Source organism: Pongo abelii, chromosome 14 (genome assembly GCF_028885655.2).
Source record: "Pongo abelii isolate AG06213 chromosome 14, NHGRI_mPonAbe1-v2.0_pri, whole genome shotgun sequence".
NCBI lineage: Eukaryota > Metazoa > Chordata > Mammalia > Primates > Hominidae > Pongo > Pongo abelii.
Genome location: NC_071999.2, coordinates 106,420,911 through 106,439,589, shown reverse-complemented (window position 1 = coordinate 106,439,589; position 18,679 = coordinate 106,420,911). Strand labels below are relative to the sequence as shown.

Sequence of the window (18,679 nt, the reverse complement as noted above, 5' to 3'; positions counted from 1 at the left end):
TCTTCTTGATGATTATCAAAATTGAGGCTTTTCTATGTCCTGCCTCTGTAATCTACGACACTGCAGATGGTGGAAACTCCATCAGCCTTAGCCACTGAATAAGGAGAGCATAGAACAAAACGCCTCCTTCTCACCCTACAACCTGACGAATGAGAATTGAACACACAGAATGAAGAAAAACTAAATCTGTGTTGTTTAAAGTGACAGGAAAGGGACAGTAAAAATGTGGTATAGTTGAGGTCTGGTGAACTAATGATAACTCCACAAATTCTAATTAAATTTAGCATATTACTAGAGTTTTCCAAGGATCTAGTTCAGAATCTACTGGGAAATTTGGCTGCCATGCACCATGTGACTACACTGAAAAATTCTGCTGTAGATACAAACAAGGAAACAGTTTAAATTCAAACAAATTGGGGAAATACACTCTACTATCAATGCATTACTCATTTTTTATTTGATCATAATTTTCCACTGATTTTATTGCTCTCTTTAAATCACAAAATAGTTATATTTAGTTTCATCATTATCAGTTTAGTTTTGGAGTATCATTTGAGTTGGCAGACCTCAGACTGAGGTGATGCACATTTGCATCAACACTATTTGGGGTCTGTAATTATCCAGTAACTAGTAAACATATATATGTTGGAGTCTATGATTTATCCACTTCTCTACTACTACTGCACACACACACACACACACACACACACACACACACCCTTTCCTCGGTGTGTCATACACATATATACAAATAACTATATAAACATATTTAAATAAGACTGAATCAATATTCAGTACCTACAAAAATATAATCAAGATGTATTATACACTAAACAAACCAATACATGACACTATTTTATGACACTATTTCTTTGGCAGAGAAAGGCAAAACTGATTTTGCCTGCCTATTATTTCTCTCTACTTAGGCAAATAAAAATACTAGATCCCTAACTCTGCTCCAGGGATTGGAAATCAGTGCATTTCAGTGCACAGATTAGAGCAAAACGCTTCACACACAGGAAGTTTCCAAACAAAAAAAGCAACGTTTTTTTCACATTACAATGTGTTTCCACATTCCTGCCTGAATGTTATGCACAGCCTTTTCCAACAGAGTAATAGAAAAAGGAAAAAAATGGTATACACGAATGACTAACAATAAAACAAGAGAAAGAAGATGAAGGACTGAGAGAAATAAAAGGAGACAGAAACAGCAAATTTAACAGTAAAAGACAGAAAAAGAACTTGTGAAATTATGCTTAAACCCAAATGTGCATGTTGGAATAATAAAAGAAAATGTAAGCACCCACTGGAAAAGAAAGAAGATAAAAAGCCACAGAACACAAGTTCCTGTCTCCCAGGGAATATCATTCTAATCTCAAATGACCACATCACTTCAATAATAGGAAAACAGCAAAATAAACATCTCATTATTTAATGGATTTCACATACATTATTTTAATGCCATTTTCTTTAACATAACTTTTCCTTAGGCATTATTCAATCTCCTTAAATATTAAATGTCTTCTCCTGAAGACGAAATTGGCAAATAAATTAACAAGATGTAAGATTGTGAAGAAGGTATAAATTGTAATGTTTTTGCAAAGGTTTCTTCCATATAACCTTAACCCCAGAGTCATATATAACATGTGAAAATTTTTCTAAGCTGCATGAAATAGACAAAATAAAAAGATTTCTGACTTAGCCACATATTTTTATCCCTCTTAAGTATGAATTATTGGTTGTATATAAACAACAAAAGTAACTTTTTAAAAAAATGTTGTATTATGCCAAAAGGAAGATGAGAAGAATAGGCAAAGGCAAACAGCCAGGGCAGAAAAGAAAGGACTACCATAGCCCCCACACACTACGCAGAGACAGGGCAGACACACTACGTCAGAAGACTAATAGTAAAATAAGTCAAATGGGAGAGCCAGACTTTCAAAGAACATAAGATGTCATGGGAACAGGCTGGTGTAAAGGCAATAAGGTTCAGTAAAAGATTTTCATGCATTTGAATCTTAGATTCCTATAAATTTCTATTAGTCCAGCCTAACGAACACAAGGACAGCCTACAAGAATTGATGACTCGTAGTCATTAACAAGTATATACTGAATTTATTTGAATAATCCTAGATCATTTTGTTTCAATTATCTATTTGCTGAAAGTTTATCATGTTTTGCTTAATATTCCTTTTTTTCCCCAGGTATCTCTATTATAAAATTGAAGATTAAGGGGGAAAAGGAAGAAAATTATAGTCAAATTCTGGTCTATAAATATTACAAAAGAACTTTAAAATATGTGATTGCTTAATTCATTTCTATACATATATATACATATTTCATTTTGATTCATTCGCCAAATAACCACTTGCTGAATATATACTCTGTAACAAGCATTAAGTATTAGAAATACAAAGAAAACTAACTCATGGTCAATTTTACTACAAAATAGTAACCAGCCAGATGTGGTGGCTCACACCTGTAATCAGAGCACTTTGGGAGGCCAAGGCAGGGGGATCACTTGAGGTCAGGAGTTTCAGACTAGTCTGGCCAACATGGTGAAACCTCATATCTATTAAAAACACAAAAATTAGCCAGGCGTGGTGGTGCATGCCTATAGTCCCAGCTAAGTGGGGGCTAAGGCAGATGAATTACTTGAACCCGGGAGGCAGAGGTTGCAGTGAGCTGAGATCACGCCACTGCCCTCCAGCCTGGGCAACAGAATGAGACTCTGTCACAAAAAAAAACCACAACAACAACAAAAATTTTACTATAAAATAGTAACCAAATTAATATAAAGCAATCATTTGCAAAGAAAAATAAAATTTATATATTGCAGAGAATCCTATACTATTTTAAGAAAAGAGCAATCCATCAATACAAATCAGTACATGTGGGGAAAAATATTTCTATATCAAACTAAGTCTTGGGAACATTGCGAGTCATGGGCAACACTTTATGAGATATTGCTCCTGTTTGTTATTATATTTTCTTTTTCTTTAACAATTATTTTAACTCAATCATCACTCCTTTCCTCTTTTAATAGTTACTTGAGAAAAATGTGCCTTATATTGTTATTGGGTAGAATGGTCATTATATATCCACAAGGTCTAATTAGTATATAGTGCTGTTCAAGTCCTCTATTCCCTCCCTTACTGATCTCTCTAGATGTTGCATCCATTACTAATAGTGTGCTATTAAAGTCTCCAACTATTATTGTAGAATTAGTCTGTTTCTCCCTTCAATTCCGTCAATGTTTATCTTAAGTATTTTAGGGCCATGTTTTCTGGTGCATATATATTTATAATTGTTAATCAATATAAAATGTCCTTCTTTGTCTCTTATAATAGTTTTGGACTTAAAGTTTATCTTGTCTGACATTAGTATGCCACCCCAGCTCTCTTTTGGTTACTATCTGCATGGGATATCTTTTTCCATCCTTTCACTTTCAACCTATTTGTGTCTCTGCATCTAAAGTGAGTTTCTTATAGACAGCATATAGTTGGGTCACTTTTTTTAATCTATTCTTCCCTCTGTCACAATAAGACATTACTCTACACACACACTAGGATGGCAATAGTTTTCCTTATAAAAGAAAGAAAATAACAAGGGTTGGCAAGGATATGAAGAGATTGAAACCCTTATACATTCTTGGTAGAAATGTAAAATGGGACAGCCACCATGGAAAATAATTTGCTAGTATCTCCAAAAGTTACACATAGGATTACCATATAACCCAGCAATTTCACTTCTAAGAATATACCCAAAATAATTGAAAACAGGTATACAAACAAATACATGGACATAAATGTTCATAGCAGTACCATTTACAATAGGCAAGAGGTAAAAACAACCCAAATGTCCATCAACAGATGAATAAATAGATAAGGCCAAGTGCAGTTGCTCATGTCTATAATCCCAGCACTCTGGGAGGCCAGTGTGGGTGGATCACTTGAGCCCAGGAATTCAAGATCAACCGAGGCAACATGGTGAAAACCCACTACAAAAAAATACAAAAATTAGTCAGGCATGGTGGCAGACACCTGTAGTCCTAGCTACTCAGGAGGGTAAGGCAGGAGGATTAGTAGAGCCCAGGAGATTAAAGCTGCAGTGAGCTGGGATCACACCACTGCACTCTACCCTGGGTAAAAGAGCGGGAAAAAAATAAAAAATAGACAAAATGTGGCATGTACATACAATAGAAAATTATCCAACCATAAAAAGGGATTAACGGTAGAACATGGATGAACCTTAAAAACACTATTCTGTGTGAAAGAAACCAGACACAAAAGTTCATATGTTGTGATTCCATTTATTTATATGAAATATCCCCAGAATAAGTAAATCCACAGAGACACAATGTAAATTAATGGTTGTCAGGGACTAGATGGAAAGAAAATAAGAAGTAGATACTAATAAGTACAGAGTTTCTTTGGGGAGTAATGAAGATGTTCTGAAATTAGATAGTGATTACAGTTACACAACCTTGTAAATATATCAAAAATCACCGAATTGTGCACTTCAGAAGGCTGAATTGTATAGTATTAAAAATTTATCTTAATTTTTAAAAATCTAATCTTTAGTATAAAAATCTGAACAAGTTACCTCCAGGCCAGGGGGTAGGGGAGAACTGACTTGGAAGGATCATGAGGGAAATCTCCAGGGAAACAGTATGTTCAGCACCTTGGTGGGATTCTAAGTTATATATATATGCATATGTCAAAATCAACAAATACAGACTTAAGATTTGTTCACATTATATTGTGTGCAAATTTGGTATCAAAATAACAAAACTATACAAATACTGAATTCAATTAATAACACATGTTGAAGTATTTAATGGGACATATACTGGTTGTGCAATTTACTCTGAAATGCAACAAAAATAAAATGGATTAGTATATGAACAGATAAGTGGTAAAGCAAATCTAGAAAAAGGTTAATAGTGGGATCTCAGTGTTGGGTATATGAGTATAAACTGTAACAATTATTTCAAAATGCTGTATGATTGAAATTTTTCAAAATAAAATATTTGGGGAAAAGTTAATGAATAAAAAAAATCTGCAAGTCATGAATACTATGCAGAAATTCAGAAAATAGTTATAAGACAGAGAATGACTGGGTGGCAGTATTAGAGCATCTTCTCTTGAAGACATGATACTTAGGCTAAGATATGAAAGACTGCGAGGAGTTATTTTTGTGAAGATATCAGCAAGAGTCTGCTAGGTCCTGCCATCCCCCTTCACCCTGCAAAAGATTAAAAAAAAAAAAAACTTATCCTAAGGCCCTGAAATTTGCTGTGTTCAAGTAAACTAATGTGACTGAAGTATGGTAGGCAAAGAAGGGAACAGTATACAATAAGACTGGAGAGAAAAGCAGGTGTCAAATTTCATAGGGATAGTAGTCAGAGTAAAGAATTGTGATTTTTATCTAAATTCAATGGAGTCATTGCAGAATTTAAAGCAGAAATGGGCTGGGATGAGATGAAATATGTCCTCGTTCTTTAAAGATTTTAAATATCTCACTGTCAGCTATGTGAAATGTTTAAGAAATGAGGTAAAGAAACTATTGCCACAGTCCCTGCAAAACACAAAAGTAGTTTGGAGGAGAGTGGTAGTAATGAAGACAGTGTATATGAGATGAACTGACAATGCCTACTGATGTATTTACAACAGGACGATGAGGAAAAGAGGCATCCAGGAGAGACTCAGTTTTGGCCTGACTGAAAGGGGTGACATTTATTGAGATTTGGAAATTCTGGGAGAAGTAGGTTTGTAGTATGGTAGACCTGAGGATCAAAAAAAAAGTTTTTATTTAAATTGGGCATGATTTGGGATTGTAAGAAAGACAAGCAAAGGAAAAGAATCTGAATAATCTGGAAGTTGTTAAAGGACAGGTTTTAGATTCACAATTTATTTTCCTTTCAAGAATCAATTTTGACTTGATTGTATTAAGGACCTTTGGCCCAGTAAAAAGATCAAACTTCAATGGAAATCAAGCCCACTGATTACTGTTGTCTATCATTGAGGTTAAAGACAAACTGAGGATCAATAGCTCTGTATCTCTCAACTTAGATAGATCAAAGGAAAAAATCAGGAACAAGAATGAGAGAAACCAGGTAGTCCAAAAAACAAATACATACAAGTAACATATTAAATCTTAACTGTCTCTCACCTCATCAAGGATAGGAGACTGTTTGCTTCTTTAATTCCATGTATAACACATTTGAGTACCTTACAGTATTTTACACAAAGTAGTCACTCAAATTTTAGCTGCCACCCTCTAATCCCATTAGTTTAGACACAGTATAATAAAAAGTCTGTGGTCTTTGGAGCCAAATAAACCTAAATTTAAACCAGGGTCCACCACTCAATAGTTCTGTGACCTTGAGCAAATTACTTACCATTCCTAATCATCAGTTTCCTTAAATGTAAACAAAAATAATTAAACCCAAGAATTAGCATTAGAAACAACATTTCCAAAGTGCCTGGCCTAGGGAAGAAATGCTCCATAAACTGGAGTTACCATTATGTAAAAGGCACTTAATTCATCAATGCTCAATACAGTGAGTTTCCTACTTTGGCAGCATAGATTAATGTTTCCAGAAGAAAAGCAAAGACATGAGAGAGGAGGAAATCACATAAAACAGGATAAATTTCATTTTCATCACATAACACAGAAAGAATTAAGAGAGAACTCTATGAATAGGTATAACACATGGACAATCAACAACTTACAAATGGATAGGTTCAAAGGTTTGATTATAAATCAGCTGTTTAGAACTAGGAACACATTTTCACATGGAATCATAATCATAGTTAAAATGTGATATATCTCAATAAAATCAGTAGTAAAAAACTTACGAAATATCAAACAACATAGAAAGACAACAGACTTTAATAAAACATAATTTAATTTATTTTAGAAAGTAGCACTTCAAGGAAAAGATTTTATGCGAGGCTTCTGAGGTGATTCAGAAGAGATTTTCAGAGACATTCTAAAAGCTTTATAAGAGCTGATGACCCTGGTTCTTTATGGCTATTTTACCTCAGATTTTATGGTTTCCCTTTCTTTCAGTATAAGCAAAACACCAGTACTCTTATACTTAATAGCCATGATTGCTATTATTTATTTCACAAGCAAGAGAGAGTAATTGGGGAAGAATTAGAAGAAAGATAGGAAAGAGAAAGGAGTCATAAAGGATGTGCCCAAGTACAAAGAAAAAAGACTTAGATTAGATTAGGTAACCTCAGTAGGAAAAAATAAAAAATGAAAAGGAGGTAAAGCACAGCATTAAAATATTGAGGGAGGAAAGCAAAGTGATGAGAACTAGTTAGACAGAGGCCCATCATGACGAACTGGTTATCTTAAAGGTGACAGGTTATAACAAAAGTGGAAAATGGCCAGGTGCATTGGCTTATGCCTGTAATCCCGGCACTTTGGGAGGCTGAGGTGGGCAGATCACCTAAGGTCAGGAGTTCGAGACCAGCCTGGCCAGTATGGTGAAACCCCGTCTCTACTAAAAATACAAAAAAATTAGCTGGCATTGTGGTGTGTGCCTGCAATCCCAGCTACTCAGGAGGTGAAGGCAGGAGAATCACCTGAACCCGGGAGGCAGAAGTTGCAGTGAGCAGAGATCGCGCCACTGTACTCCAACCTGGGCAACAAGAGTGAAAACTCTGTCTCAAAAAAAAAAAAAAAAAAAAAGAAAGAAATCGGAAGAAAAGGCATGAAAGCAAGCAAAGCAATCCACGGCCTGCCATTACACAAAGGGAATGCTCGCAAGTCCAAAATTCACCATTCAAAATGTGGCACTGCAGTGTAACTGTAAATTTTCTTCTAATCCCTTTATTTCCGTAAATTTCTCTAAATACTGTCCTTTTTTATGTAGATACTATAATAATAATAGTAGTATTATTATATCCAGTGAGGTTGATAATATCTAACCTAGAACTAGAAAAAGCTTTTTAAATGTAAAGATGTCTGACAGGATGGAATTAAACTATTTTAGAAAACTATCCTCAAAAGCCAGTAGGTATATTACATGCCTCTTAGGCAATGAGGAACACCAGTGATTTCAAACCATGAACAGAAACTTTTGATTTTTCTCCATAAAGAAACCACAGAATCAGTTCTATATAGTCCAATTTATTTAGCAGTTGAGCAAATGTTCCTATGAAGTACTGAAATGCTTTTTGAAATGTTAATGATTCTGAAAAAAAATAATGAAGAGATGAGGTAGTCAGATAAAATAAGATTTTCTATGGTCTGGTCTTAAATCCAGGACCTATATCAATAAGACAGATTTTTGCAAAGCGAACAACAAAACACACTTAATGATGAGCAAAGCCCAAATAATTTAGACAGAACCAACTACAAACAAGGATGCAACAAACCAAACTGCTTTTCAGGTCACTAAAGACCTGCTAAGTTAGACTGTCCCACTTCCAAAGAACACGCTTACTAGTACAAGCGATCACTTCCAGACCAATAAGATATTTCTACATATCACAACCATATGAACTTTGCCAAATCAAATGCTCTCTAGAGGCAGAAAATAGATCTAAATAATCTTAAGGAGAAAACAGGCCTACAGAAATGTTCGTGTGGCACGATGAGATGCTTGGACTGAGGCGTGCAGGAATGCTGAGAAGATGCTGGGATCCCTGACTACAAGCATTGCCTAATTTCTCTCATCTCTGTACAAATTTCTGTCAAATGTATACAATTACTGATTTGATTATTAAACCTGCGAAGTTATTTAACAATATTGTTAATCCATGATAATAGCATGCCCTTACACATTTTCTCAATTAGCAGATACCAAAAATAGTTCTCATGACCGCCAAGAATATTTTTAAAATTAAAAAGTTGCGAGCCGTGGGCGGTGGCTCACGCCTGTAATCCCAGCACTTTGGGAGGCTGAGGCGGGTGGATCACCTGAGGTCAGGAGTTCGAGACCAGCCTGGTCAACACAGTGAAACTCCATCTCTATTAAAAATACAAAAAATTAGCTGGGCGTGATGGCAGGCACCTGTAATCCCAGCTACTAGGGAGGCTGAGGCAGGAGAATTGCTTGAACCCGGGAGGCAGAGGTTGCAGTGAGCCGAGATCGTGCCATTGCACTCCAGCCTGGGCAATGAGAGCAAAACTCCACCTTAAAAAAAAAAAAAAGAAAAGAAAAAGAAAAGAAATTAAAAAGTTGGGAAACACTGCCCAAATACAAGTACATGTAAAACAGCCATTAAAAACTCCTCCAGTCTACCTTTTATTCCAATTTAGATCATTCAGTTCTAATTTCCCACATCTATTTTATCTTTCCCATCTAACAAGATTAAGTTGATACCTAACATCTTAGAAAAAGGCAAAAACTTAAAGAACTATGTCACATATGGTAACTTCATTTTAATCCAAATGTTCTTAATTTTAACAAACCACATTCAACTATGTACATATAAATTGACATTAAACTTATATCCAATCTCTAGAATTCTTAAGACAATTCCTCTTCGAATTAGCCTGTGATTTTGTCTTACAAAAGAGCTATGTATAGTTAAGGTCAAATTACTCTTTAAAGTCTCCTTTAATAATAGAATTTGGTAATTCAACTGATACATTCTTCCAGAGCAACAAGTAATCAAAATCTAAAACTATTAAAGTATTATTTGCTCTATGGGAATTACTTATTACCTGTTGACTCAACCGTATCTGCTGAAAGACACAGAAATCCTACCAAAGTTAATTTAAGGACTTACCAATTTCCCTTGCAATTCTGACAGCTTCTTCTGCATCCTGTAAAAGCAGGAAATGAGACTCAACATTAATCCCATGAGGCATTGCACAATGTCTTTAGGGCAGTCATATATTGCACTACTGTCTCCTCCGATTCATTTAATGTTCAATTTTACTACCTTCTAACTCTTTTCATTCAGAGAAATGTAAAATTAATACCATAAGTGGAATGTAAATTCTACCTCATCATTATTATATTAAGAAACTCAAAGCAGTTGAAATGAGCTGGCAGGAAGCACCACCAGAATTGCCAATGATTTGGTGCCGTTGCCGGAATTTAATGGCAGAATTTAGATGTTTACAATCAATACTGAATCATAAATCAGGTCATTAAAGCTTGTCCGCAGCCAGCCTGTTTCTGTCCAATGTTATGTGTCATGTTTTCCTAGATTCTGTCAGCAGGGGGAGTTGATTCTCTATTGTTTGGGAGCAGTTGATCGATTTTCCAGAAATATAAAAGTTAATTTCCAGTACCTACAGGAATTACGAATTGTTCCAAAAAATCCCTTTGGTAATCTGCATTACCTTTTCTTTTCTACTGTTTCTTTCTTTTTTTTTTTTTCAGGTACATATTTTATCTCTACAACTGTATCTTGTTACATAAATTAAAACTTTAATTTCAATGAACCAATTACTGGAGAAAAAAACTCCAAAAAGCAAAAGAAAGAAAACACCTTCCTAAACAGTAAGGGGTAAAAGTTTATCCATTTAAGGATTAGTTATTGCTAAATATTAACCAATGCCACTTCTACCTCTAAGAAGATGAAAAGACAAAAACTTCCCTTGAATCTAAGTAATTTCACTGATCATTAACCCTCACCTAACACATCCAACACAGGACACTGCTGAATCATTTCCCCAAATAACAATAAAGATGATGTTGAAATCTAAGCCTCCTTCGTGTGTGTGTGTGTGTGTGTGTGTGTGTGTGTAATTCAGTGACACAAACTAAACTACCACAAAGACTGACAATATTGTTTTGAAACCACAGCTGGTAAGTGTGACTGAATTTTTAGAAAATGACTAAAATACTGAAGTGAAGCCCAGTGTTTTTAAGCTTTTAAGCTAATACATTTAAAATGTAGAGCAACCATGTCAGAATCCTCCGAGAAAGGGGGGAAAGGGGGGATGTTTATAACTGGTTCACCTATGTCTAATAAAAAAAATCTTCCTTAAAGTTCTTCAGTACCTAATAACATCCCCTGAATAAGGAGGTTGGCAGGGGAAGTTGTCAGAAAAATTTAATTTCCTTTCATTAGCCAGTCTGCTCCACAAATAGGTGCTTGTTAAGTTCAAAGGGGTCCTGAAAGCGACATCAGTTTTAAGTTGTTTTTTTTTTTTTTAACTCCAAGCAGTCACATCTGCTAATGAGATTTTCCAAATAACAATTGTTTTCAAGTCAGAGATAAATCTATATCTCCCCCTCTATGCCTTCCAAAATCAAGGTTTACTGCTTTATTACACCTTGCTGTTTTTGCTGACCCTACATTCTCCAAATTTTAGCTTAAAGGGATAAAAATCCATGAAAAGGGTCATTTAAGAATGTTAGTGGTTTCCACACATTGAGTTGGAAGGTTCTTTGTTCCAGCCAGTGACAGTTATTGGAGAATACTTCCCCTTAATAGCCTCTCTGTCAGGAAGTGTTAAACCTGCCAAATGCGAACAATTAGTGCCTCTTGAACAAAATACAGGAAGAGTGATGGCTGATGAAGACTGGATTATAATAAACCTAGAAGAAAACTTTTAACATTTCTTTCCAATGTGATGAGAGAAAATAAACTGCTATCTAAAAAGTTCATCACTTCAGAGAACTAATAGGCAAGTTTTAAAAGGTAATTCAAAAATTCATTAGACATATTTTGTCACTTATTTGTATATACATGTTATAGCTGTGTGTGTGGATATATAAAACCACATCTATATCTGACACAGCAAACTAAAAATTCCACTGCCACAAATCCAACACTTCTATAGCATGCCACAAAGCAAGCTTATCTTTCAACTTAACAGCATGCTAAGTTTTCTTACTACGAAAATCAAATTCTTCTAAATGAACTTTCAAATAAAATCAAGCTGCCTTAAAAATTAACTTTTCACTTGTCACTCATTCATCCAAAAATACTTTACTGAGGACCTATTATGCACTGGACATTAAAAGCTCTTATTACTGTTTCAATAATGAACTACTAAATATTATACACTCAGCTCCAATATGGTCTTTGAGAACATGAAGTTTTATTATCAGGCTCTACAAAATTACTTTTGAAGAGATAAAAAGCCCTATATAGCTCCAAATTCAATGGCACTAAGTGACATCACACTGTAAAGGTTGTCTATAACATCATAAGTTTAAAATTTTAATCAAATTCTGAATCAACTAAAAAAAGGACCAACAATCATCACAAAAGATTAAATTAAAAGCTCACAGAAAAACAGTTCCAGAAGGATACTATCTACGCTCAGCCTTGCTCCTAATTACAGAAATACAAATTAAAACAATGAGATCTCACTTTTCCTCTAGCAAATTAAAATCTGATAATGGCCAGGATGACAAAGTTAAATACTTCTCATATTACTGGTGTCATAGAAAATGGTATTAACTTTTTTAAAAGAAATTGTCAGTATCTATCAAAAGTTTGAGGACACGTTATCGTTTGTTCTGAAATTTTACTCCTGGGAAGTCATCCTACAGATATACCCACATGAGTGGACACAGAGAGACATACAAAGAAATTCATTATTTTGAACTTGGTGGTGGTGTTTTAATAAGAAAAAAATTCTGAAAAACAATTTAATAAGCCTTCAATAAAGGACTGGTACATCCATAAAATGAAATATTAGCCTTTAAAAAGAATGCAGTTGATCTATATGTTCTTATTCAACCACTTATACATTAATTCAGTAACTATCTGCCCAGCAACACTACATGAAATACATTTTCTGCCTTCATGGAGCTTATTACAAACTAGTGAGAGAAACAGAAAATAAACAAATCAATTGATAACTAAAATAAATGTTACATAGAAACAGAGTACTCAGGCAAGAATACTAGGGAGAACTTGTTTCCGACAGGTTGCTCAGAAAGGGTCCTTCTGGAGTAAAATTTTAAACCTAAGGATAAAGACATCTAGCCAGGCCAAGCACAGTGGCTCACACCGGTAATCCCAGCACTTTGGGAGGCCAAGATGTGAGGATCACTTGAGGGTAGGAGTTTGACACTAGCCTGGGCAACATGGCAAGATCTCTATCTCTACAAAAAATACAAAAATTACTGAGTGTGGTGGTGGGACCTGTAGTCCCAGCTACTTGGGAGGCTGAGGCAGGAGGATCGCATGAGCCCAGCAGGTCAGAGCTGCAGTGAGCCATGATGGCGCCACTGCACTCCTGCCTGGGAAATAAAGTGAGACTCTGTCTCTAAAACCACACACATACACACACACACATGCACACACACATAAACATAAACAGCTAGCTACCATGGAAAGATCAGGGAGAAAGGACACTAGACAGAGGGAACCACATATATAAAAATCCTAGATGAGGAAGCAATTTAATAGGGAAAGATTATCAGGCAGCTAAAGCTGAAACACAGTAAGGAAGTGGCAGCAAAGCACAAGATAAGGAGGCATGGACGGCGTGGCCCTGTTCTGGCCAGGTCTTATGGGATTTGGTACACGGTCCAAGATGCCTTGGTTCTATACAAGGCAATGATGAATGACAATTAAGCTTTAAGAGAGTAACTCTTACGCTGTAAAAATAAGCAAAATAAAGTATATACTGGGGGCGGGGGTAGCAAGTTGGAGTACATAGAGTATGACCTTACCTACATTAAGACAGAAATACACATTTGAATGCACAGCAAAGTTTATGCATTAGACAGCTACAGAAACCAATTTACTGCTCAAAAGTAGGATAGACAGCCGGGCATGGTAACTCAGGCCTATAATCCCAGCTACTCAGGAGGCCCAGGCAGGAAGATCACTTGAGCCCAGGAGTTCTGTACCGACTTAAGCAATGTCGCAAGACCTTGTCTGTATTTAAAAATAAATAAATAAATAAATTTAAAAGGTAGGATTCAAAGTTGTAGGAAAAGGGAAATTAAAATTGTATGCTCTTAGGTACACGTTGAACTTTTTTACCATAAGAATCATAATTCCATACTTCATATTTTCATAGTTTAAAAATTAAATCAGCCATGCCTGAAGTTGTTGATCAAATTATTAATGATTTTGAGAATATGAAATGTTATCAAAACAAACTAGGAGTCCCCAAAATCCACTTAAGCTTTTCATGACATCCCACTGCCTCAAAACCAAGTTCGAACTCCCTAGGCTGGTTTCAATACTTGATCCTGTCTGCCTAAGCGTGAGTCTCAGCCCCAGCCCTGTTCATCTTGCACCCTGCAGCCCAAGTCCCCAGCCTTGCGCAGCCTTCTCAGTTCAGCCAGCCTCAGCCAGGAACTCTCTCCCTTTTTACCAAACCAGCTTTATTACAATAGGCCCAATTCTGGGCCCTGAAGACACAGGACGGAACAAGAAAGACATCATCTTGGCCAACAGGTAATTTACAGGCTGGTGGAAAAGACAAACCTTAAATACAGCCACACAGCAGCTAAGGAATGATTATGTGGTGCGTGTTATGTACAAGTTTTAAAGAGGGCATGGGACAACAGGGGATCTCTAATCCAAAAATAGATTCCCGAAAACTTTCTCAGGCGTGGTAACTGAAAAGACACCTAAGAAATAGAAGCGTAGTGAAAAACAGTGTCTGGGACCTGAAGAGAGAGGCTAGGGGAAGGCTGGGCCTCACAGCCACATGAGAGAAACTGAACTGCAGCCTCAGAGCAAGTAAATGAAGGGCTCGCTCTGGTTGCAGGCTCGAGAATTCTGGCATAGCATCTGCTTACTTATCATGTGCACTGTCCACCCTCTGCACCTCCCTAGCCCATTAAAATGTAAGCTCCCTAAGGACAGAAACCCTTGTCCAGCTGGTTCAAGTTAGGTATTTCAAATCCCGAGCACATGCCTGGCACAGTCGTTATTCAATCAACAGTTGTTGGAAGAATAAATGAATGAATGAACAAACAAATGAACACTTTGAGAGGCAAGAGGGATCTGAAGAGTCAGGCTGGGAGGCAGTAGTCTGGGTAACAGGAAAATGACCATTTCCTCCCAGAGTCCAGGGTGGCATGCTTCCAGTTTCAGCTAATGCCATGTTCTTTCTCTTTTTTTGAGATGGAGTCTCTGTCACTCAGGCTGGAGTGCAGTGGCACGATCTCGGCTCACTGCAATCTTTGCCTCCTGGGTTCAAGTAATTCTCTTGCCTTAGCCTCCTGAGTAGCTGGGACTACAGGCAAACACCACCACACCCCGCTAATTTTTGTATTTTAAGTAGAGACAGGGTTTCACCATTTTTGGCCAGGCTGATCTCTAACTCCTGACCTCAGGTGATCCACCCACCTCGGCTTCCCAAAGTGCTAGGATTACAGGCATGAGCCACCGCGCCCAGCCTGCCACTTTCTTTAGAGTGCCTTTCCAGTCCTCCCACACCTGGCTAGGTATCATTGCCACATGAACACATACACCACGCCCTGCAATTATGCAGCCCTTTTCACACTTAATCTTCATGAGGGCAACAACTGTCTTACTCTCTACTAAATCCCCAGAGCTTAGCAAATTAATGCAATCAACGCATTATTTCTTCCATGAATAAACAACTATCTGCATCAGCTTCCATAAAAATTAAGTCTGTTAGGATAAGACACAATCTCACAAATGCCAACAGAACTATTTATCTCCAGAGCAGCAGTTTTATAAGTGAGCTAACTGACATCCAAAGGCAGGGGTTCAGGGCAGGGACTCAAGAACCAGACAGGCTTCTGTTAGCAATGCTTGTTCCCCAGTGCCATAAAGAAATAGCACTGGAACATAAATTTAATTTCCTCAGCAAGGCCATGTTTACTTTCTGCAGAAAGGGTACACTCGCCAGCAGTTTTGCCATGAGAGTACACTGAACAAAGGAGACAGGGTCATTTATAACCTGAGGCACCCCCCCCACTGCTGTGTCAGGTTTCCACTGGCTGGAACAGGACCTCACATTTTGTATTTGCCCCAAGTGGCTAGCAACGTAGAACTTTTTAAAAGAGGCAACGGCAGAGGAGCACAAAGGAAGGAGGGAGTAACTTGTGGAATACTGAGAAAGGTAAAAACACCTTCAAATAAGGAAGAGGAACAGGCTATGACTTAATGCTTGCTTGGACCAGTATAAGCACGCCAGGGCAAATATTTAGGCTAAATTGTGGGAGCTAAGAACACAAAGTACATTGATTTCTTTATTACAGCTAGCAGATATTTAAGAATGTTAGCACAGGTCTTAGAATAAATTTTGCTTCTAAGAGAAGTTACTATTTATTCCTAATTAGATGGGGAGGAAAGTCTTTGAAGAGGAACCTCTACTTTACTTTTTACACTTCGGTTTTGCTTCAGTTTAAAACACGGTGCACTCAATGAAATACTGTTGGCATTGGGCAAAACCAAGCTCGATATTTTCGGGATTCTCAGTCCAGCACTTCTTCCACCACATCTTGCAACTTCCAGAGTTTGAATTTTAGGTTTTGTAAAACCTGCTCTTCTAAAAAATATAGTTCTACTCCATAATTTTTAAGTAAAGTGTCGCATTAGGAAAAAAAAATCAAATTCTACATGGCAGTAAGTTTTCAAATTGAAAAGCCACAAGTTTAAGTTATAATACAAAACAATAGAAAGCAGCTCATTTCAATGTATAGATACCAAACTTTATTTCATAAAAATGTAACAGGTTAAACTTTATTTTACTAAATATACTTTGTGCTTTTTTTTTTTTTTTTTTTTTTTTGAGAAAGAGTCTCAATGTGTTGCCCAGGCTGGAGTGCAATGGAGCGATCCCCGCTCATTGCAACCTCCACCTCCCAGGTTCAAACGATTCTCCTGCCTAAGCCTCCCGAGTAGCTGGAATTATAGGCACACACCACCACGTATGACTAATTTTTTTTGTATTTTTAGTAGAGATGGGGTTTCACCATCTTGGCAGGCTAGTTTCGAACTCCTGACCTCAAGTGATCCTCCCACCTCAGCCTCCCAAAGTGCTAGGATTACAGGAGTGAGCCACCATGCCCAGCCTTTGTTCTTTATTTATATAAAATAAATATATTTTAAACAAAACAACATTATCTCTTCACAAATACAGCTTGGCAATATTTGAAGAAAAGGTGGAGCTGATTATTCTTAACACTCTTTAAAATATTCTTAAGACAGCTCTCACATCTATGATTACATGACACATAAAACATGAAAATATGAAACGGCTTAGAACAATAGATTCTGTTAACATAATGTTCAATAATATCCTATAATTTATTAAAAGAAAATTTCTGACACATTACACAATAATCCTCCCCAAAGTGGAAGAAAAGTCAAATATGCCAAGCGTGGTGGCTCATGCCTGTAATCCCAGCACTTTGGGAGGCTGAGGCAGGCGGATCATCTGAGGTCAGGAGTTTGAGACCAGCCTGGCCAACATGGTGAAATCCCGTATTTACTAAAAATACAAAAATTACCCGGGCGTGGTGGCACGCGCCTTTAATCCCAGCTACTCTGGGGGCTGAGGCAGGGGAATTGATTGAACCTGGGAGGCAGAAGTTGCAGTGAGACGAGATGGCACCACTGCACTCTAGCCTGGGTGACAGAGCAAGATGCTGTCTGGAAAAAAAAAAAAAGAAAAAGTCAAATATAAAAATTTCAGCAGAATTGATAAAACAAATTTGATGCTATTCATTTTCCCTTAAAAATTTTTCATTTGAAGTGTTTAGAATAGTTTTATTTTCATATCACAAGTAATACAATTGAGAAAACAAAAAGTACACAAAAAAATTAAAAATGTGTCAGCAAAAATGCTCAGATGATCGTATTTCTGATGGTTTCCAATCAGGAGGTAGGAAAAAAGAAGAGTCCGATGATATAATTTTATTCTATTCTTCTAAGTGATAAACATCCCCATGGTCCATTCTTTCTGTAATCCTAGCTTGTCCTGAGGGAAGGCACACTCAGGTTCTGAAGCTATTTAACTCTTTTGAGCACCGATGGGGAAAGAGTTACAGGAAAGTACTAAGAATACAATGCCAAAAGAGCAGCTTAAGAAAAGGAGACAAGGGAAAGAAACCAAGCGAACCAGTACCCATTTCTTTTATTCCTCTTATTCCTCTATTACAAAACAACTCATATTAAGTGGGCTCTATCATCCAACCCAAGAATAATAACAGTAAAAAGTACCATTTAACTGTGAATATGATGGGAGTGGTGGATGATGCTACAAAAACTAACTAAAGGGTAGTAAAAACCAACCAGAAAAAACGTGAAAAGGGTTAACAAAAATCTGGTGCCTTTTCTGCAAGTGTCATTTATTTGTTAATACCTAGAACATGGCCTGCTGGGTAACCAAGCCTTGCAGTTAAGAGCTCAGGTGTGGGCCGGGCACAACGGCTCCTGCCTGTAATCCCAGCACTTTGGGAGGCAGAGGCAGGCGGATCACCTGAGGTCAGGAATTCAAGACCAGCCTGGCCGATATGGTGAAACCCTGTCTCTACCAAAAAAAAAAAAAAAAAAATTAGCCGGGCGTGGTGGCGCATGCCTGTAATCCCAGCTACTCAGGAGGCGGAGGTTGCAGTGAGCCAAGACAGTGCCACTGCACTCCAGTATGGGCGACAGAGCAAGACTTCGTCTCAAAGAAAAAAAGAACACAGGCACTATGCCAGAAGGCTTGGGCTCCAATACTGCTTCTGTGACTGTGACTGAGTTACTAGAGTGCCTCTCCGGTATTCGGTTTCCTCACCTGTAAAATGGACATAATAACA

At 37.1% G+C, this 18,679-nt stretch overlaps 1 protein-coding gene across 5 annotated transcripts in view; it reads right to left on the bottom strand.

Annotated features, from left to right (window-relative positions):
• Positions 1–18,679, bottom strand: part of PCCA (propionyl-CoA carboxylase subunit alpha) — a 461,053-nt gene that overhangs the window by 302,507 nt on the left and 139,867 nt on the right. For all 5 annotated transcript variants that reach the window (XM_024230769.3, XM_054529192.2, XM_054529194.2 and 2 more), the window contains exon 8: positions 9,756–9,792. In XM_024230769.3, the coding sequence (XP_024086537.1) occupies positions 9,756–9,792 (37 nt within the window). The remainder of the gene's footprint in view (positions 1–9,755; positions 9,793–18,679) is intronic.